This window comes from Muscardinus avellanarius, assembly GCF_963383645.1.
Source record: "Muscardinus avellanarius genome assembly, chromosome: 9".
Lineage (NCBI taxonomy): Eukaryota > Metazoa > Chordata > Mammalia > Rodentia > Gliridae > Muscardinus > Muscardinus avellanarius.
The window spans coordinates 81,192,700-81,216,110 of NC_137795.1; the positions used below are offsets into that span (position 1 = coordinate 81,192,700).

At 37.5% G+C, this 23,411-nt stretch overlaps 1 protein-coding gene across 3 annotated transcripts in view; it reads right to left on the reverse strand.

Annotated features, from left to right (window-relative positions):
• TSPAN12 (tetraspanin 12) overlaps nt 1-23,411 on the reverse strand; it is a gene marked incomplete at both ends in the record, with an annotated part of 74,235 nt that overhangs the window by 23,887 nt on the left and 26,937 nt on the right. For all 3 annotated transcript variants that reach the window (XM_080701899.1, XM_080701900.1, XM_080701898.1), the window contains 2 exons: nt 2,500-2,607; nt 5,862-5,936. In XM_080701899.1, the coding sequence (XP_080558025.1) occupies nt 2,500-2,607; nt 5,862-5,936 (183 nt within the window). The remainder of the gene's footprint in view (nt 1-2,499; nt 2,608-5,861; nt 5,937-23,411) is intronic.

Sequence of the window (23,411 nt, forward strand, 5' to 3'; positions counted from 1 at the left end):
CTACAGAAGATGAATCTGCATGGAAACTTTTCCTGAAAATGCCTTTCAGTAAACTAAACATTACACAGACACATTATTACCATGGTCTATGTCTTTCTGTCGTTTTCCTGTTTCCTGTTTTTCTGTCTACCTTAACATTGCCTTGTAAGATAAGTCCGTATGTGTGTGCATATGTGTGCGTGCGTGTGCGTGCGTGTGTGTGTGTGTGTATGTGTGTGTGTGTATGTGTGTGTGTTTTACTAGGGATTGAACTACTCAAGGACATTCTACCTCCAAGCTAAATCCTCAGCCCTTTTCATTTTTTCGTTTTGAAACACGGTCATGCTCTGTTGCTGAGCACATCTTACTATGTTGCTGAGATTATCCTTGAAACTGTCTCCCAAATATCGGGATTACAGGCATAAGACATCACACCAGACAAGAGAGATCTACTCTTGCCCGCACTGTTAAGTTCTAGCAAATACCATACAATCGTCATTTTATATGAATAAGCCAAGGCCCTTGATGGGTCAAGTAATTTCCTAGGGTCAAAGGCCATTATGTGTCTGGGTTTATTTATTCCTAGGTCTGTGTGCCAACCACTATGGGAAGTAAATAAGTAATATTTTAATTAGTTTTTTTTTACAGGTATTGATGAAATGTCACTAGGGCTTAAGAAGAGTCCATCTCATTGAGGCACATGCACAGAACAGAACTGAATGAGAAACCTGGGAATTTGGAACCTGATGAGGTGGCTTTCTGCTCTGTGATTTATTTTGGAACAGTAGTGGCATAGGGGAATTGTGTGCTCTCCTGCTCACTCATATTCTAGTCTCTATTACATCACAATGTGACTATACTCAGAGATAAAGTCTTTATAGAAGTTACTAAGTTAAAATAAGGCCATTAGTGTCCCTCTTAATCTACTATGACTCATGTCCTTATAAGAAGAGAAAATTTAAACACAGACACAGAGAAGTAGAAAACAATGTGAAGATACAAAGAGAGGACCACCACCTATAAGCCAAGGAGAGAGGTGCTAGAAGATACCAATCACAACCTCCATCTTGGACTTTTGGCCTCCAGAAACATGAGAAAGTCAATTTGCCTAAGCCACCCAGTCTGTGGTTCTTCCATATGTCGGTCCTAGCACGCAAACATAAGAGCTTTGACGAATCCCTCCAGGGTACTCAGAGGTCTCCATCACTTTTTTATGTGAAAGAGCCTTCTGACACGAATGAGGAAACTCGCCATGTCACAGGTCTAAAAATGACATACAGTGCATGAACATTGTCCAGCTATGTGGGGCCCTCATCAGAAAACAAAACCCAAAAGCAGAATCTCACTTTGTTTTATAACCTGGATTATAAGATGGTAAGACTCCATCATAAATCTCAAAAAATAAAGAGTTCTGAGGACTCCTCCCCAGAACAGTAGCTAAAGATAGCTTACCTTAACTTCCCTAATGCTTCTTATTTTCCCTTTGTGTTGTTTTTATAGTACAACTGTACAGTAAACAAACAAAGTCAGGAAGCATTTAAATAAACAGGAAATCTGTGTTACAATGATAATTTTACCATCTCAACAATTGTAACACAAAGAGCCAGATTTGGAGATTGTCCTGGACTTGAACCTCTGCCCACATTCAAGAGAGAGTAACTGAGCAGGGAGCTCGCTATCCGGTAAGACACTCATCCTCAAATGCCTCGTGGCCCAGCACTAAAACGAACGAATGGAAATGGAGGTACCTGAGGAGATTGCTTGGGAGAAGAGTTAGGTATAAAGCAATACCAATGGTTAATTTCAAGTCACCAGGTTTTCAACATCTCAATAAAGTCCCTGTTTGAGATGGTTAGGCTCAGTGCTGTGTCACAGTTAGGTTAAAAAAAAAAAAAGCCCACGCCCCTCTTCTTTGCAATGTTATTGTTAATTGTCATAAGCTAAATAACATAAAATTTGTGCTTTCATCACTCTTCTCAACACTCCCAGGAGGTAGGTACTTTTATTATCCCTGTTTTACAATGGAGGCAATCAAGGTTTAATGAGGTTAAGGAAATTATAAAAGCTCACTCAGTAGTAAGCACTTGGCTAGAATTTGACCTAGGGTCTTCCTGATTACAGAGCTCATGCAGCAGCATCTGTAGGAACTAAAAATTCTCAAATGAGAACACTCATTTGAGATAGAAAGCTCCTAACATCATTAGAAAAAATGTCTATTTAAATAAAAACATGAAGGTGGGCATGGTGACATCTACCTGAAATCCCAGTCCTTGGGAGGTTAAGGCAGGAGGATCCTAGGTTTAAGGACAGCCTCAGCAACATAGCGAGACTCTTAGCAGTCCAGCAATACCCTATTTCCAAACAAAAAATAAAAAAGTCTAGGAATATAGTTCAAAGGTAGAAGGCCCCTGGGTTTAATTTTTTGAGTATAGAAAAACTACCAAAACCAAAGCTTTGAACAACTGTTTTAAAAGTGTTACTTATTCTATTGTCTACCCCAGAAACTGTAGTAACACTTACCTCTCTCTGAAAAAAATTCCAAGCATGAGTAAGCCACCGATATCTAGGTAAGCCATAATTCGTCATTCTTGCTTTCAAAGTGACCATATCTGACCACTGTACTGGAACCTAGAGATAAAAAAACAAAACACCAACATGCAAACATGCTCTCTCAGACATTAGTACACTGACATGTTTAAAATACGATCACATCGATACTGACACATCCACTCAAAAGGTATTATGACTGACAATTACTGTTTTAGATTTATATTTGCTTGTGGCCTAAATTAAGCTCTGGTCAGCAAGCTGACGTTTACAAAATGACAGGAGGAGCAATAACGGAAAAAAAAGGGAGGGGGTGAAAAGGAGTAAGTTAAATAAGGCTTACTAGAGCTCAAAATGAGGATAATTTTGAAATCCTATTAAAAATAGTAATAACAAAGTTGGGTGTGGTCATACGTAATCCCAATACTTGAGACAGAAGGATCACAGGTTCAAAACCAGCTTCAGCAACTTATCGAGCAATCTAGCATAAACCCGTTTCAAAATTAAAAAATAAATAAATAAAAAGGGTCTAGAGGTATAGCTCAGAGGTAGAATGCCTCTGGGTTCAAGTCTCAGTATGAAAAAAAGAAATAACAACAGAAGTACTTTTAAAATTCTTCAGTATTTTTATTTGTTAGCTTTTTGTTTTAGTTTTCAGTTTTTTGTTAGTTGGAAATAGCAAAAGAAAATATCCGAACAGTTGAGCCCACATGGTGTTCCCCAAATAATGGGCTGATTGAGTATATTTTGTGTTCATTTGGCTTCAGAAAATTTAGGGAACTAACCCAAGTTCAAGCTACCCACTATGAAATAGTATTAGCTCATATCCTTTGGGGGCATAAAATAAATGAAAGTAAAATACACTCTTAAGAAATATATAATCTGAAACAATATTATTGACAGATTTTTATCTTAAAAAAGGAATAACGACTAGGAGGTGAACATGGAAAAAAGATAACAATAATAGGGAAACAGACTGATGTTCAATCTCTTGACTTAGTTAATACAGCAATCTATTTTCTAAAAAAGTTTTTACTTTCCAAAATAAATGTAGGTTGTTTCTTCATTACGACCACAATCAATCGGAGACCAAATGTTGCGGCAGGAAAACAGAGAAGACCATTGAGGTTCTGGCACAAAAATGCTGGGATCTGGCCATAACGCAACACACACATTGATTGGTTCCTTGCATGAAACCGTTAGAAACAGAAAGCCCAGTCTGTGTGAAGGCTGAGTTCTGCAAAACTTGGCAGATAATAAACTTTAATGGCACTTTTCATTCACACTGTTATTAGTGCAGAAGCAATGAAAAATGGAATGAACGTTTTTTTTTTCTTAAGACTGCTTTGCACATTTCACTTTTAAAAGCCCTGGTCTATCCTGGTGATGCCATGGGGAAGATTTACACAAGCGAAACAATGATGTGTGCCTGCAATGGGAACAGCAGTGTGCACTCAGTCAGTGCCCCGGTCCTCAGAAGCCATTTGCAGAGTGTCCCTTCATAGGGCCCAGTGTCTAAGTAAATCCCAATTCCTTTCCATTTCTTCATGCTTCTTAGAACTATATCAGAATCGTGGTACTCCCTTTTGAACACCTGAAATTAATTAATTTTAATCTCGCTATAACTTAGGAGACAGGTCAGTATGATATATTAACTACACAATCCATTTCAAAAGTTCATAGAAAGTATATTCTTTTGTAAAAATCTTTTGACTCTTAAACTGAACACAATCAAAAGCTAAAGTAACTATTGGCCTAACTGCCAGGAACATAAATGTATCGTTTTTTAAAACAAGCCCCAATCTCCCCCAAAACTTAACAGAGTCCATCTCTTTACCACTAAAACACAAAAACCAAGTCTCACAACTATTTTTCACTTTCCTAAATATACAGTTTCTAGACATGGAGTGAAAATGTTATTCTTAAAGACAGCAAGAGAATTCCTATTTTAATGAGAGACAGTTTTCAATCAATGTTTAACTTTACACCAACTAGCAGAACCTGCCCTGACTTTTCAACTTTTCATAAATTCTCTCCTTTTCCTGAGGGTCACCATTACACCTACACCAGAAGCATGCATGTCTTCACAGGGCTTTTATGAGTGGCAGGGCCATAGCATCAATTTCATGTAAATTGCAGTCTGCACTAGTCTATAGCAGTCACTTAATATCCAAAGCAGTCCCACAGAAGAGTAGCAGATTCATCATACCACCTTTAAAACTGCATCCATACACAACTGCCTGATGCCCTCTACTCTCTGAAGCAAATGCGAAATAATCACCCTCTCTTCTTAAGAGCTCTTGAATTTGAAAATGTCAGAAATGCAGAGGCCCAGGCCTTACCCTTTCCTTTGCTACCAGCCCTCCTCCCCTCATTCTGATTTAGCACGCCTGGCCTGCAGCCCAAACATGCACATTATGAAGAATCACCCTGGGTAACTCCTACTGCCAGTGTCCAAAGACTGCAATCTGAAAGCACCATTTTACTGAACACAGAATTACTCTACGATACTGAAGGTGGAGAAATCTGGCCTGCCTCCAGGAGAACAGCCAGCATTCACAGATGTGCACAGGCGCCCCCTCTCTAGGGTGATAAAGGCACTAATTGTTACCACTGAAGTGAGCAAACTAAATAAGTAACACCCAGTATGAGCCAGGGTGAAGCGCAAGGGGCAAATCAAGCTTGACTGGTAAAATTTTAAGACTGAGAAACTCCTAACCTCATTCACTCTAACACAGCTATAAAGGTTGTTCCTGTGGTTTCAATGACTGAAATAAAAGAGACATAATGCTAAAAAACTGTCTTCAAGTAGCCCCGTCTCAAACTGTGTGCGCGTTTCTAGACTGCAGTAAACACACAGCAACTCTTCAAACACACGTCTTAGAGTGGAATATGGTTCAGCTTGTTGCAAACAGGAGATGCAGGCTTCCTCGTCACTGGTTTCTGCTGTGATCAGCATGGAAGGAGGCTTGAAGGAGATGTTCAAGCATTCCCAAACAGGTCGTGTTTCACAGGCCAATTTTTCTTATTATTAACTCAGAATTGGGAAAATTAATTTACAACATCTGCTAGCTTTACTTGATGATATCTACGCTTAAGTGAACTGTGGGATTACAGATATACCACAGCATACCAAATATTACAAGTTATGGTTTGAAAATATGCTTTAGACACAAAATACAAAAATTTCAGAAGTTTTGGTACTGTCCATCGTTATCATGTACCATGAACATTCAAATGAACAACCATGTGCCTAAATTCTCCGAAAGTGTCTAATTTAAAAAGTAAAATTGGATATTACTTTAGACTGGGATTATATCCCACTTCGAACTCACCATAAGTTCCTGCTCGTATGTCCAGACACCACAAGCCAGTTCTACGCAGAAAATGACAAGTAGACTCCCAAAGTACTGCAGAAAAACAGAAGTACGCCATTGATGTAGAATCAACACGAAGTACGGCCATCAGAGGCAAATGAAATGCCACCCAGTGCTATGTTTAATGAATAGGAAAACAGGCACGTTTTCAGGGAGCAGGTGAGAAAAGTTTCAGCAAAGTTAGAAACACCTGCAGATTGCATTCAATTCTCATCCAAGTGAGCTAGATTTTAGCTCTCGGCACAACTCTTCTTATAGATCTAGTGCTTTATGAGGCTAAATAGGAATTTACATATTATAATTTGATAAGCCACAAGTTCTCAGGGAAACCGGACCTAGTTTCTCTCAAAGTGGATGAAGTGAGATCCGCCAGTTCAATGCTCTGCCTATAAGCACATTTTAGCTCATTCTTCTAAGCAAAGGGGGCCTCCTCGGCATTCTTAGAAAAAGCACAAGATAGAACAAAATCTCTGAAACCAGTGACAATTTGAAATATATAATACTCTATTTGAATTACTGATTCATTAAGCCCATCTTCTTTGGGATCGTGTACCAAATATTCCCTCCTGTATTTTTACTTTCTTGCTCTACTGGGTCTCTCCCTCTCCCTGACTTTTGGTTTTGATAATTTGCAAAGAGCAGAGCTGAAAAGATCACAATGATACAAGCATCTAATCACAACACCTCTATTCTTTAATTTAATCGATTTATTTATATTTTTATTCTTTATTTTTGTACTGGGGATTGAAACGAGGGGCATTCAACCTTCGAGCTTCATCCCCAGCCCTATTTTTAATTTGAAACAGGGTCTTGCTAGGTTGTTGAGAATCTTGCTATGTTTCTGAGACTATCCTTGAACCTGTGATCTTCCTGTCTCAGCCTCCTAAGTACTGGGTTTATAGGTGTGTACCACCACATCTGGCTCATACCACCTGAATTCTATCATTTTGAATATGTTACCTTTTGTGTTATGTGCATACTTGCTCTGTGTGTGTGTGTGTGTGTTGTTTATTGCTTGTTTGTTGCTGATTCACTTAAAGGTAAGCTGCATATAGGACATTTTAATCCTAAATAGTTCTGCAAGAATTGCCATAAAATCAGGACTACAATATCATCATTATGTTAAAGAAAAATAACAGTAATTCTCCAATATTTTTAATATCCCATGTTCAAATTTCTAATTGTCCCCAAATTATGAGGTTTTTTTAATGAGGGTTTCATCAGGTTTCATCAGTGGTGTTTGGTTGTCTTTTTTCCCTTCTTCTAAAACCTCACCTCTTGTTTTCCAATAATATTGTCTTGAAAAAAATAACTAAACCATTGTTTTCTACCTTCTAAAAACTAAAATAAATAAAATATACAGTAAGTTGCTACTATGGAAAAGGCATTCAGGTTTATAAAAGAATAGTAAAGGCAAGTATTGGCACATAAATAAAATGAAGTTTAATATAATATTAAAAACAGAAATGAGAATAAAAATCAGAATTCTTATGAAATAGAGTATTATGCAGGGTCTCTGACATTGAAAAGGACTGGAACAAGGGAGAATAGAGGATTTTTAGGCAAATAAAAATACATATGATTCTGTAGAGGCAATTTTGAAGTATAGCAAAGGGTCAAGGAACAAGAAACAGAAAGAGAAATGACGGGATGAAATTTGAAAAGTGGACTAAGTTTCTTTGGGGAACTTTAAACAATATACTAATGGATTTTAAGAATATCACATAGGCAACAAAGTGGCATCTCTCAAAGTTTCTGAATAGAGGAGAGAAATAAGAAGCAGATTTAAAAATGGCAGGATTCTAACTGGTTTAGAAGAGAAAGGCTAGGGCAGGGAGAGATTTCTCCTCAGAAGAAAGCAAGCAGGAGACAGGAGATGAAGACTCTAATTTAGATGGTGGCCTTGCAATCAGGAATTAAAGAATATCCTCAAGCATATAGCAAAAATAAACCAGCAAGAAACTGGATTAATTTAGAAGCTGGAAGTGGGGGATCAGAGATGCATCTACCCCAAGTAGAGAAATGGGGAGGTTTAACAAGTCCAGTGGGAAGTTGGAAACATTCACTGTTATTTCAGCAACATAAGAGTATATATATATATATATATATATATATATATATATATATATGCAACTATTGGAAATGTTGACTCAGATCTCAGGTATCCAACAGTAAAGAAATGGAAATTATTATGAAGTTCAGAAATGCAAATTTAACAACTTTTGGATAATGCTCTCTATATGTCAGGTACCTTCATACCTAATCTACTCAAGAACTTTGTGAAGTGGGTAACACTATCCCATTTTACAAATAAGAGAATTAATGCAAAAAAGAGATGATGTAACTGACTTGTTTTGAGGGCTGGACCAGTGCAGCACAGTACTGTGTGACCTTCCTTGCTACCTCCTTAGCTTTGCAGAATCAAGTAGTAAAGGAAGAAGAAAGAATGGGCTTTCTGAAAGTTCTCTTAATTAATTCCAGCAGTACTAAAATAGCTCTGAGCTCAGGAATCTTGCACTTCACTTAGAGCATGCAGTTGGGGTGAGGGTCCTGGGCAGCAGTGACCATTGATTACCCCCTTCACTGGAATGAAACTCCATTTGGGGCAAGAACATCATTGTGCTCATCACATAGGAAGTGCTCAATGAATATTTGTTACAGAAAAGAATAAACAAAAAAAAAAGAGAGAGAGAGAGAGAGAGGTTTGGTAGGAAGCGACTGTAAGCTCCCTCGACTGGTTGAGCCAGAAGATCACCTCTTTGTATAGGAGATCTTTATGATGAAACCATGAGGAAGAGAAGGCAGTGCTGTTAGGATTTGAGAAAAAGCAATACAAACAGAGGTGGCAGTGATCCCAAGGTCACCTTACAGGTTGAGCTACTTAGTTAAAATCTCAGTGGTATGTGGAGCTCAGTGGGTGGGATGAGTACTGTGAGAGCTAGTAGATGCTGGGAGTCAGGAAGAGACAGATCACTGTGGACTATGGAAAGGATTCTGCATTTTATTCTAAGTGTCATGAAGTCCATGAGTAGGTGACATGATCTCATGTGCCTTATAAAAGCAATTTTGGTCATCATGTGAAAAACAACCTAAAGTAAAGCAAAAGCATGAGGAAGGTAACTTTCATAAAGGATTAGAGAATTAGCAGAGAAATAAAAAAAAAAAGGACTGAGCCCTGTGTGGTGGCGCATGCCTGTCATCCTAATATTTGAGAGGCTGAGACAGGAAAATCACAAGTTCAAGATCAACCTCAGCAATTTAGCAAAACACTAAGTAATCTGAGACTCTGTTTAAAAGTAAAAATAAAAATGACTATTGTGTTGTTCAGAGGTAGAATGAAATGCCTGGGTTCAATTCCCAGCACACACACACACACACACACACACACACACACACACACATGGACTATGAGCCATCAGAGCTTAAGTATCTTTGTTCATATTTTTTGTCAAAAAAGAGAAAATAATTAAGGATATTAAAAATTTAGACTACTTTCATAACATGGTCCTTGTGATTTAAATGTATAAATTACTATCAGTTTTTTGTTGTTGTTGTTGAGGTACTGAGGATGGAACCCAGGGGCATTCTACCTTCAAGCTACACCTCTGGCCCTATTTTTTTATTCTTTATTTTGAAACAAGGTCTCATTGAGTTGCAAAGGGCCGCACTAAATAGCTAGTAGCTGATGCTGTCCATGAACTGCAATACTCCTGTCTCAGCCTCCCAAATGCTGGTATTACAAGTGTGTGTCACCACGCCCAGTACTACTATTAGTTTTATTTGTTTGTTTTTGTGGTATTAGGGGTGGAACCCAGGGGCCTTCTATTTCTGGGCTATACCAAAAGTCTTATTTTATTTTTTACTTGGAAACAGGGTGTCACAAAATTACTGAGAGCATCATTAAGTTGATAAAGCTAGGTTTGAATCTGTGATCCTCCTGTCTCAGCCTCCAAGAACTGGGATAACAGGTGTGCTCCACCATGCCCAACTCTACTGTTAATTTTAATTTGCTTCCTTCATAGCTTTTTCATTAAAATAAAAATTAAGAATAAAATTAAAAATAAAGAATACATAACTGCATAATCTGTGAGATAATAGGGGCTGAAAATAGGAATTGATTCAAAAGATACAGTAGTATTTTATTAAGATCTCATTTTATAAGTCACTCATTTTTAGCATATGTTATATTCATGGCCAGTTTTAATCTACTTAGATCTGATTTCCAAGTGTTACTCTTTCTTGGACTTAAACATTTTGACACTGAAATTCCGATTAGAAGAATTTTGGTGAGCATAGTACTGCTAGTCGGTCGGTTCTTCTCTAAAACTCTAATGCTAAAGAAATTTTTAGACATGGAAAACATCATATTTGCTTCTGTATTACAGAGACCAAATGTTCAGTAGTTATACACTCTATCAATTTTTCATCTTTGATAAGATAAATCCCTAGGGGACAGTGAGACTCCAGAGAGAAATCACACTATGGGATACCTTTGCTCTCTCAGACTCTTAAATTCTTTTCAGAACTGATGTCTGGCTACAAAGACAACCAACTCAGCCTTCATGAGGCAAGAAATCTCTGAGGATAAAACAGAAACATGGTTGATAATTATGCATGCTGAATGAGAGTAGGAGATACGCTGACTCTGCCTTGGGGATAACTCTACAGATTTCTGGGCTGATTTTATATCCTTTGAAATCCCACTTGACTCATGACTCTCACTTCCGGCCTCCTGGAGTCACTGGTAAGTTTGCAAATGCCTGCACTGTACCAGCTAAAAATCCCCAGCACAGGATCATGGGCAATTAACCAGACCTATGCAATATGTGCAACAACTGAGTAATTACTGGACCTATGGATCCCAACACAGGCATGTAATAAGAGACATGATATCACCTCTGACTTCTTCATATGAGCATTACAATGGGCCAGCGATACTTGAACTTAGGCATTCGCAGGAATGCATATGTAATGCAAATAGATCCAAAACAATCTCTCATTCCAAATTCCAAATTGAAATTACTAATCATGGAAGGGAGGGAGGGAGTAAATTTTATATGATTTGGCCATTCTTCTTTCATCTTTTTCTTTCTTTTTTTATGGTACTGGGCATGGAACTCAGGGGAGTTCTACCTCCGAGCTATATCCCAGCCCTATATTTTATTCTTTATTATTTTGAAACAGGGTATTACTGAGTTTCAGAGGGCCTCATTAAGTAGCTGAGACTGGCCTAACCCATGATCCTCCTGTCTCAGCTTCCCAAATGCTGGGATTACAAGTGTGTGCCATGATGCCTGGCTTGGCACTCTTTTTTGTGTGTGTGTGGTACTGGGGTTCCTGGAAGCCCTTCTACCTCCAGGCTACGCTCCCAGACCTATTTTTTATATTTTTATTTGGAAACAGGGTCTCTTAAGCTTCGAACCTGAGTGATCTTCGAACCTGCATGATCCTCCTGTCTCCGCCTCCCAAGTACAGGGATTACAAGTGTGCGCCACCACACCCGGCTTGGCCACTCTTAACACTGGGAAAATTACAAAATAATAACATATTTCAAATTTTTAATGGTTTCACTTGATGCAGTTCTCCCCTACAAAATAATTACTTGTATGTCTTTATTCTACTTACACTTAGGAACACTGATTTATTGGTGGTGCATGCCTGTACTCCCAGTACATGGGAGGATCACAGCTGAGACAGGAGGATCACAGGGTTAAGACCTTAGCAACCTGGTGAAATTCTGTTTGAAAACAATAAAATAAAATAAAATAAAATAAAATAAAATAAAATAAAATAAAAAGGGCTGAGGGTATAGGTCAGAGGCAGGATGTCCCTGGGGTCAATCCCAATACTACCATCAACACCAAAAAAAAAAAAAAAGACAAGGTTCTTTAACTTTATAAAACATTCAGTCACAAAATTAAGAAATTGGAAGCTTTCCCTAATATGTGAAAGGTAGGGAGAAATGGGTAACAGGAGGAACTCTAGATGAAGAAGGAGATTCTATAGATGAGCAAATAAGGCAACCTAACTGAGGAAATGGGGTGTGACTCTCTAAAGCACTGTACTTAAACAAACATATCAAAGTCAATCACTGAGCCAAGCATGGGAAGGAAGGATGGGGAGGGAATGGGGTGGGACTGGATAAGGGCTAATTGGATGATGTGTGCATGTATGTCTCCACCATCTTTTATCCCATCAAGATGTATGACTACAATTCACCAATAAAACAATTTTATAAAGCTGGGCGTGGTGGCAAATGCTTGTAATCCCAGAGCTTGGGAGGCTGAGACAGGAGGATTGCACAGGTTTGAAGCCAGCCTTAGCTACTTAGTGAGGCTCTCAGCAACTCAGTGAGACCCTGTTTCCAAATAAAGTATAAAAAAGGTCTGGGAGGATAGCCTGGAGGTAGAAGGCCCCTGGGTTCCACCTCCAGCACCACACACACACACACACACACACAAAATAAATAAATAAATAAATAAAATAAAATAAAATAAATAAATAAAAAAACTTTCTTGGAATAAACTAAGTTAATAAATTAGTTGAAATATAATATATTTAACAAATGATGTTGCAGCTTCATGGCTGGCTATCTTTGCTTTGTTGTTATTTCATTAGTCTTGAAACATCCAGTCTTGTAATTACATACCCAAACATGAAAGTCAAACCCATCCTTAATACAATAAACTAGATCAACAGCACTTACCACTCAATTCTCTTTCTCAGTGAGGTTTGAGTCATTGGTAAAATTAACCTCATATCGATTACTACACAGAGAATCACTCAGTAACTATAGAGTCTCAGGGCTGGATTTGATGCACATGTAAAGCATGACACAATGCCCAGTTGCAACAGGTCGAAGCTAGCAAGGATCAAGTAAGAGGTCCCACTGAGCTCTACTATGGTCTGAAGGGGACAAGCCGTAACATTTTGCTACATAACCTCTGCTGCCTTCTCATGGTTTGGGGACATGTATGCATTACCGCTGCTCCTGTCAGTTTCCTCATCTGCATAATGAAAATAAAAATGCAGCCCTTTTGCAGTTGTCAAGCTTAATCTGATACATGTGAAAGTGCTTTGGAAAATGTAAAATATGTTACAAATGCTATTCTGTACTAATTTGTAAGATGCAGTCCAATACTGACTTCTCCTCTCTTCCTATTGTCTTCATTGCCTGCAATATGCCACAATTTCTTCCAGTACTTTACCTCTTGTTCTTGACCACTTTACTTTTCTCCTTCCCTCTGTACTGCAGAGCCCCGCTCAGAAACAGGCTGTCAACCGTATGGCTCTCTTATAAGTCATAGAGCTCACTGGACAGCCAGACCATCAGCTCTGGCTAGCAAAATCTTGTTCTTGAACATTATTCTATTCCCAGAGCCTAAGCAATACGTGTCACCTAACAGGTATTCAATAAATGTCAGTGGAAGTCATGATCAGGTTACCAATGAAAAAGATCGATTTCAGCATTTCCTTGAGTTTCTCTGCCTAATTTGAACCTTGCTAACATTTGACTCCCCTTGATCTCTTCCTACACATTTCTATTTTAAATATTGCCTCCCTATTAATATGTGTCTCTTTGGGGGAATTACACTATGATATTTCAGTGTGCCTTGAGACATTTAAGATCATTTACATAGTTAAAGAAAGGAAATGATATGCACACTCTGATTTCCTGGGCACTATCAACTAAGCAGTTTAAACAAATTAAGAATGAGAAAATGGGTGTTTATACAAGGGAAACAGAATGCAATCATTCGCATTACTATTTTATTCACTTTAAGAAATTGTTAAATACAAGTTTCCTTAAAACAGCTAAGCTCCTTTACCACAACTAAACTAAAATCTGTGCTCTACATATCAGTTTGATCCCAAAACACACAGTCATTTTTTTAAGAATGCACCTAGTGATAATAAATGACTTCACTGTGCTAATAGGACACGCCCCTGAAATGATGCAATTAATTACTGACTTTTTTTCATCGCGCTCATCAAGCTGAGAATAATACCTTCAATTCAAAAATAAGTTCTCTTATTGGATCAATTCATAAAGAATTGGGTAAAACAATTCATATGAATTTGTTTTGTTGAACTTTTAAAAAATCTGTACACATCGCCAGGCATGGTGGCAAACGCTTGTAATCCCAGTGCTTGGGAGGGTGAGACAGGAGGATCGCGCAGGTTCGAAGCCAGCCTCAGCTACTTAGTGAGGCTCTCAGCAACTTAGTGAGACCCTGTTTCCAAATAAAAATATAAAATAGGTCTGGGATTATAACCTGGAGGTAGAAAGCCTCTGGATTCCACCCCCAGTACCATCCCCCCAAAAGAAAAGCTGTACAAATAAAACAACATGGGCTTTGAGCCAGGCATGGTGGCACACACTTGTAATCCCAGCCTTTGGGAGGCTGAGACAGGAGGATCCAGGGCCACAGACAGCATCAGCTATTTAGTGAGGCCATATGCAACTCAGTGAGACCCTGTTTCAAAAATAAAGAATAAAAAATAAGGCTAGGGGTATAGCTCAGAGGTAGAATGCCCATGGGTTTCATATCCAGTACTGCAACAAAAAAGGGGGGGATTTGAGATAAAATAGACCTGGCTTTGGATCCTGGTCATTTTACCTACTCGCTGTATAATCTTTGGCAAACTAGGAGACCTGGAGTTCATCATTTGTAAAATAAGGACGTTAAAATTACTCTGTAGTGTTCTGTTAAGGATACAATGCGATGAAGTGTCATTGTATTGTGACTACTCCCATTACTGGTAGCCATTATTAATCACAAAATAGTGTCTATTAGAACAAAGACTCTTGCAAGGACAAGAAAGAGCATTATGTTTAAAACACAGAGTGTGCTTCCAGGCACATAGCAACTACTGAAGCCATACCTCCTAAACAGAGGTAATTATGAATAGATGATGGTGGTATATAAAAATGTTTATTCTCCCAAGACTATCAGTGTCACCCCTAGGAAACAGCACCTAATCCCTAAAGCCTTTGAGCAAAACCTGTCTGGTGAGAATATAACTGATGTTTTCCAAAATGTCTTTATTAGAAAACTAAAGCAGGATGGGTGTGAAGGGTGGGGAAACCAAATTCTTTTAAAAATGGATTGAAATCAATTTGTTTGTTATTTTAAACTGACTAGGATTGGCAGCAGAATTGCAAGAATAGCACTAGTTACTAACCTTTGTCCACTGGAAGTATTTCAGAAGGAAGGGAAGGGCAGGGCACCCCACCTTTCTATTTTAGACTTGGATGACTGGATAAATGCACACCCCAAGTAAAAACAAAGGGGATTCATCCTCCCTTCCTACATTAACTGTTGTTTTCCTTCATTACTCTGTAAAGACAAAATGGAAACATCTCAAGAAAGTTCATTTATAAAAAGGATCTGGTTCCCTGGTATTACCAACCCTGGGATTTCATACTAAAGAAAGCACAGACCCTATCTCTTTCCCTCTCATTACTTCATTAGAACAACAACAAAGGGATGTTTTAAAAGGATCTAATGCCAGAGAAAAGAAAAAATAAGATGACACGAGAGTCAGCATATTTTGGAAAGGCAGATAGAAAAATAGTAAATTTCCCCACCACTCCCTGAAGCTGAACGGTAAATCAATAAAGGAGAAGGCTGGGATCAACTTGATTCACTTCACACAAACACAGAATACTTCAATATCGGCAGTTCTAGACACTTTTGGAGGAGTGTGAAGGGGAGCTAAAAAGAGGGTTTATTGAAAGCAGTCTTCCTTGTTTAAGAATAAGTTGGACCTGTAGTTCTTCTCTCCTCCTGTGCAGCTGGGTGACTACCACACCTTCATCAAAAAAGATGTCTGAAAAAGTGAAAACTCTAAGGCAGCCCTAGGCCTGGAAACAAGAGGTAAAACAGAAGATAAAGTACAGTATCACAAACAGAGGATTGAGGGTTAAATTTATATTGAACCTTTCTTAGAAGGTTCAAAACTCAAATCAGTTCAAAATATCACTGAATTTCTCAATAGAATACTTAAAGCTAATGAAGAGCAGAAGAGAATCTTCAAAATTCCAAATTAAAAAACTGACTTCCAACCTGTAATTCTTTTAGCCATCAAAATTAGTATGTGAGAGTTTATAAAGCCATTTTTAGGAAATATAGGCTTTAAAAAAATTCCTATGTATATTTTTTGGGGGAAAACTGCTGGAAGATGAGCTCCCTAAATGAGAGAATAAACAGACAAAGACAATGACTTGAAATCCAGGAAACAGTATCTAAAATAAAGGGAGGTGAAGGAAATGCCACAGTGGTGAAAGAAAATTTTATGATGGTGGACAGCTGCAATAGGTCTCGACTGGAGCAGTTCTAAAACATTTTGAGAGATATTTGGAAAAAAAGAACATTGGTGAAATGGCAAATGAATTTGAATACATAAAGAGAAAAATTGTACCAGGCAGGAGGGGATTTAGAGTTGCATTAGACATTAATATCTAGGAAACTCATAAACTTTTTTAATCCCAAAAACAACATATTATTCCAGAAAGAAAACATAAGCCCATTAGTCATGATCATGTAAACACTGATATAATGAAAATTATGATAGCTCTGGGTTGAAGTGTGACAGGAAAGATGGGGAGGGAGTAGAGTAGTAAAAGGTTCTGGTTTTTCATCTCCCATAGGAGAAGTCAATGGATCCTGTTTAAAACCAAAACTAAAAGCATGAGAAGAATTACATAAATGTGTGATTTAGAGATGCTGAAGTAAAATTTCAAAGGAATCTGTGAAGACACAGTTGATAGCAGCTGCCCTTTGGGAGTGGAAAATGGCAGGAGTAAGAGACAGCTATATTTCATCAGGATTTTAGCACTAAATTAATTCTTTAAATGTGCACAACACCCTCTGATAAAAGTAAAAACACTCTTTGATATATTTCCAAAAGGATTGAAACCAGAATATTATAGCAACACATGCATATCCATGTAAATAAGAGTACAAATTTCAATAGCAAAATTATGAAACCAGCCTAGGCCTCGGTGTCCTTCAATAGATGAATGAGTTATCAAATTATTGGGATTCTATACAATGGAATTCTATTCAGCCATACAAAAAGAACAAAATTATATCATCTACAGGTAAATAGATGAAATAGAGACTATTATGCTGAGTGAGATCAACCAGTCACAAAGAAAAAATGAAGAGTAATGTGTTTTTTCTCATATGTGGGAGCTAGGGAGAATTAGGATACAAAAGACTCCAAGCAGAAGAGGAAAAACCCCAGTGGAGTGATGGAAGGAATTTAGGAGACAGAGATAGGTGAGGTGAGGGATAGTTAATGTAGGAAACACTTCGACTGACAAAATGTATATATACAAAATTATCAATGCCGATCTCAATTGGAGAAGGAGAGGGAGTGGAGTGGTGAGGGTATCTCACCAAATGCTGCGTACATGTCAAAATTATCTGAACTTCATTGTGATATATGATTATAATACACCAATAAAATGGGGTGGGAGTAAAAACAAAACCAAAGCAAATGGGAACTCTTCAGCAACCTCAAAACCAAAGAGAAAAAAATTTGATAGTTAAGGATCATAAATATGTTTTAAATAGAAACAGTTATTATAAGAGCCAGGCATGGTGGCACACGCTTGTAATCCCAGCATTCCTGAGGCTGAGACAGGAAGATCAAGGTTTGTGGACAGTTTCAGCTACATAGTGAGGGCCTCTGCAACTCAATGACACCCTATTTCAAAATAAAAAATAAAAAATAGGGCTGGGGTGGTGGCGCATGCTTGTAATCCTAGCATTTGGGAGGCTGAGATGGGAGGATCATGGTTTGTGGACAGCCTGAGCTACTTAGTGAGGCCCTTTGCAACTCAGTGAGACCTTGTTTCAAAGTAAAGGAAAAAAAATCAAGTTGAGGGTGTAGCTCGGCGATAGAATGCCCCTGCGTTCAATCCCCAGCACCAAAAAAAAAAAAAAAAAAAAAATAGGGCTGAAAGTATAGCTTGGAGGTAGAATGCCCCTGAGTTCCATTCCCAGTACTGTTAAAATAAAAAAGTAATTATAAGAGGTTGAAAGTTATAAGTAGCTCAAACATACTTCAGTTATTGGAGTCAAAAGTGGTGAATGTCAATTAGAAAAGTTATAAATATTCAGGTACTGTCTTCTTTTTGCTAAACACACCTCCAGTAGTTCAAAGAAACAAACACAAAAAGTCCATACAGAACCCACCTAGAGGTCTATTTTACAAGACCTCGTCTAGAAATGGGGGTCAGTTCTGCAACATTGCTCATTAAAGTTACACATACATTCCATCAAAATCCTAATGAATTGCCGGGAGTGGTGGCGCAGCTCACAATCTCCGAGCTGGGGAGGCGGAGACAGGAGGATCGCACAGGTTCGAAGCCAGCCTTGCTGGCTTAAGAGACCCTGTTTCCAAATAAAAATATAAAAATAGGTCTGGAAGTGTAGTCTGGAGGTAGAAGGGTTTCCAGGAACCCCAGTACCACAAAAAAAAAAAAAACCCACAAATCCTAATGAGTTAGAATTCTTCCACAAGCATTCATTTCACTCAAAATGCAAATGATTTATTATGCCAGATATTTGCATATATTAATAGCTACTCCTCAAAGAAAAAAAAAACTACAAAACTGTCAATTCTTCCATTTTTCTTTAAAGACAAAATTGTGTTGACACGACTCGCTTATAACTAAAAGGCAATAGAACTCAGGTTTTCCAGAACACATGCTTTGGAGCCGGTCATTCTGGGTTCAGATTCAACCTCTACCACTTACACAAAGCACGAAACCTCTTGGTGTCTCACTGTCCTGTGAGTGACAGAGAGGACAAGAGTGCTGACCTCACCCCATAGGTGGAAGAACCGAATGTCTATATCTGTAGAGCACAGCAAATAGTTTCTGGTCCATGGCACCTATTCTAGTAGCCGTATTATTGGTGGTTTAAGTGTTGTTCCCAATGTCTCAGAATCCATCATCTTCTGACCCTAACTTCTGAACACACATGCACTCAAGTACATGGTCACACATGTGTGTACAAAATTACTCATTTAATGAGGCCCTTTGCAACTCAGTGAGACCCTGTTTCAAAATAAAAAATAAAAATAGGGCTTGTCTTTAAACTAGGGAAGAAGATCATAAAAACACCATGTAGTACCTTTGGTCTTTTCTAGTAGGGAGGAAAAAAGATTATTGATACAAAATTTTAAATTATAAATCACAAATACAAATTTATTTTCTAGCTCAAAATCTTTCATAAATTATATCAGACAACAATTCCATCTTTTTTTTAATTTTCAATTTAAGTCATTCAGATTAGCTTCTTTTTGTAAAACTAATTTTGTTTTTATATTTTACAATTTTTATACTGATGGGACCACACAATGAGTATGGAATAGTTCATTAAACTGAATTTTTATAAAAGCACAAATAAATAAAAGTATTTTGTCCTTTCTTCTATTTTACTTCTTAATGGTTATCAATTTATATTAGCAAACTTTCTAAAAAGGTAATATGTGCTTTTGTATAAAATACTTCAAATAATTTTCACTTTGGGGAAAATGATCTACTTTTCTATTTGCATTTTTAACTTTGTTTAATCTAATGAAAACAAAACAAACAGAAAACAATCTTCCCTAACAAAGCTAATCAATTTATTGAGCATTGTAAAGCTGGTAAACAGTTGAGAAACATAGCAAAAGAGACTTTCGATCACAAAGGACATCTTTAGAGAAAATAAATTCTATTGGTGTAAAACTTGACATCTTCATTCCATCCAATTTTATGGATAGAGACTCTGTGATTGATACTATATAAAGCTAGAAAAAAAATTTTAAAACTCTATATCCAACTCACCACAAATACACAAAGCAGTTGTTGTCTGATATGCATTTCTACATAAATACCAACTAAAGTAATTTTTTTCAATAAAACACATTTCTAATATTTTCCTTGAACACTTTTGCATACTTTTTTGTACAATCAGATAAGCAAATGAGTATCATAGAACTTCAGCAATAAGGTATGTTTCACTGACAGAAAAATAAAAATTATAAACACTAGAAATGGTATTTTGATCTGCTCTTAATATATAATTAAAACTCAGATTTTTTTTACAAGTAACATTTGACATAATTTTAAACCAAACTTAAAAGTCAAATTTGCTTACTTTAGAAAATTAGTACAAGCTGAGATTCACCTCCTCACAAATAAAAGTGATTAAAAATATAACATATTTTACTTGGCATTTTAATGTTTTAAAACCACAGACCCTTTAACTCCTTCTACATATTATATAACCACCACTTTTAATAAACAAAAGGTCTGATTAAAGGTCTGCATTCACTAAATGATCAATGATAAACTCCAGTTTCTACCCTGTCAAATACTAAACTCTGGAAGCTTTCAGTCCTAAGTACCTTTATGTCAGTTGTTTATTTTTCCTTTCTCCATGATTGGAGGTTTAAAAATGTTATATTACTTATAGTTAGTAAATAAGAGAATTCCAGGGCCAAATATTTGTACAAGATAATGGAACAGCCACCCCTCTGTTAGGAATTCACAGGGGCTGAAATACCAACAGCTCAAGAATACTTGCTGCTTAAAACATACACACACACATATAACCTGTGTTTAGGAATTCTCAAAATGATGTCAGGGCAGACACAGGCTTGAAACTTTCTGCAGGTCCATCATTCACGGTGTCCAGTGCCTCTCTACAATGTTTTCAAAGAAAAGGTAACACTGAATGTTGTTTCTTATAAAAATAATAAGTAGAACAAAGTCAGTGCAATTTAGGAAAAAGCTAGAACTACGGGCCAGTTATTAAAGAAACATTCTTCTAGCTACTTAGCAAAGGCAGAAAGTCAAGCTCAGGTAAGAGAGCCTTAGGATGCTGTGGTCCTTTGTTTATGCTTAATACAAGAGTAATATATAAAATTCTATTTTTTATAAATGTATCTTTTTATATTGTTAATTGAACCCAGGGACAAACTACCTCTAATCTATACCCCTAGACATTTTTTAAAAAATTTGAAACAGGGCCTAAGTTGCTGAGAGTCTTAGCCTCCCAAGTACTGGGATTATAAGCATGCATCACCACGCTGGGTGTAATTTACTCCCCCTTTTAATTTTACTTATGCTGGTCATTGCTGAGCCAATTTCTTTTTCCAAAAAACTGAAAAATTGTTGCTAAAGTCCAAATTAATAACTGTTGGCATCAAGTGTTGTTTTCACTACTGGACAGAGAAATGTGCTCTGGCAGGATCCTAAGGACTGATCTCCCAAGGTCAACGACCTATATCTTGAGAGGTAGAGCATTAAGTGTAAGGCAATAAAACAGTTGGATACACCAGAGAGGCCACCAAGTAAGCAGCTTCTGTTGCCCTATAAGCAAGCTCAGCTGAAATCTGCAAGCTCAGCCCATCTCAAAAGATTTACAGGATGTTAGTGGTCTCTGAAGAGGCTATCTCTACAGATTATTAAGTCACCCCTCAGAATGTCAGACTGGGTCCCCAGTTGCCAGACCCTGCATAAGATAAATGCAAATAGCAAGCAGCCTTAGAAACACCCCTAAGCAGGACAGTCCAAATAATGCCAGACTCAGTTCCTGCCTTCCACTCAGATCCACCCAAATGCTGTGCTCTACCAGAGCACACAGGGGCAGGAGTTTGCTACAGCAGCCCCACCAAGGCTCTTACAGGATGACAAGCTAAGAACCTGGAGATTTACAAGGATGATGTTTGACTAGGCAGAAAGAAAGTTCATACTTTGGTATCTGCCAATAACTTCTAAACTATCATAACTCTGCATGTATTTTTTCTCAAGCAAATTCTTTTCATATTATACCTTGATTTCTAGACATGATATGTACTTTAACTTATTTTTGAAAATTTTATAAAATAACCAAAGCTCCTATCTGTTAGTAAAGAGTATTAAAGAAAATAGGGTACTTTAAAGTTTATAAAAACAGCTGGATGTGGTGGCACACGCTTGTAATCCCAGTACTCGGGAGGCTGAGACACAAGGATCACAGGTTCACGGCCAGCCTCAGCTACTTAGTGAGGGTTCTGCAACTTAGTGAGACCCTGTTCCAAAATAAAGAATAAAATATAGGGGTTGGGATGTAGTTCGGAGGTAGAAAGTCCCTGGGTTCCATCCCCAGTACCGCAAAATAAAAGATTTTATAAAGTCATATATACAAACATTTGTTGCAAGTATATAAGTATATATATTCAAGTAAATATACTTTTTTTTCAAGTAAATACAACTTTCTTCTTGAACCAAATATATGGAAGTTTTTTGTTGGTTGGTTGGTTGGTTGGTTGTTTTGGCATAAAAGAAAAAAAAAGCATAAGAACACAACAACTCTTTGGAAATGTTACCACCTGATTCATATTCCTGATCAATATTCAGAGAAAAAAGACCATGCATGAATAATGACAAAAATCATTAAATCATCAAAGTTGCCAAAACATCAGTAATATTTTTTGTTTGTTTGTTTTGTTTTTTCTTTTTTGGTGGTACTGGGGTTCCTGGAAGCCCTTCTACCTTCGGCTACACTCCCAGACCTATATTATACTTTTTATTTGGAAACAGGGTCTCTTAAGCCAGCACGGCTGACTTTGAACCTGTGTGATCCTCCTGTCTCCGCCTCCCAAGCGCGGGGATTACAAGTCTGTGCCACCACTCCCGGCAAAACATCAGTAATATTGATAGAAAGAACCTTATATATTAAACAGCATAAATTAGAGAATGGTTTTTTAAAATGCATTTTTGTTACAATAAACATTTGAATAGAACAATGCTAAAAGTAAAGTCCCTTAAAATTGTGCTTTATATATAATTCAATGAAGATTTGAGCAAAGCCTATCCATTTTCAGTAAGCAAAGCTTCAACATGAATCAACCTGTTCTCAAACAAGTTAAGTAGTCCTACCACAATGTTCTGATACTACTTAATTTTTCTTGAACCGACCATTTTTCTCTGAGGCTGAAGGTATCAAAGATCTACTATATTATCCCACCAACAAAAGGTCCTGAGTATTCGCTTTTCTCCCAAAAGGCTTGATGACTATGTTTTTGCTATCAAATCTGAACCATCGAGATTCAGATTATAGAATGTGACTTAAAATGGACATCAAGAAAAAAATCTCAAACATTAGGAAAACATTGTTTCCCCTAGATTAACACCTTTATTTGTTTATCAGTAAAGGCATATTGAGAGAATACAAGCATCTCTTCCATTTTGTCTTCCATCATTGAAAAGGATCCTTCCTTCCTTCCTTCCTTCCTTCCTTCCTTCCTTCCTTCCTTCCTTCCTTCCTTCCTTTCTTTGGTGGTACTGGGGTTTCTGGAAACCCTTCTACTTCTGGACTACACTCCAAGACCCATTTTTTTTAATATTTTTTATTTGGAAACAGGGTCTCTTAAGTCAGCATGGCTAGCTTCAAACCTGTGTGATCCTCCTGTCTCTGCCTCCCAAGCACGGGGATTACAAGCATGCGCCACCACGCC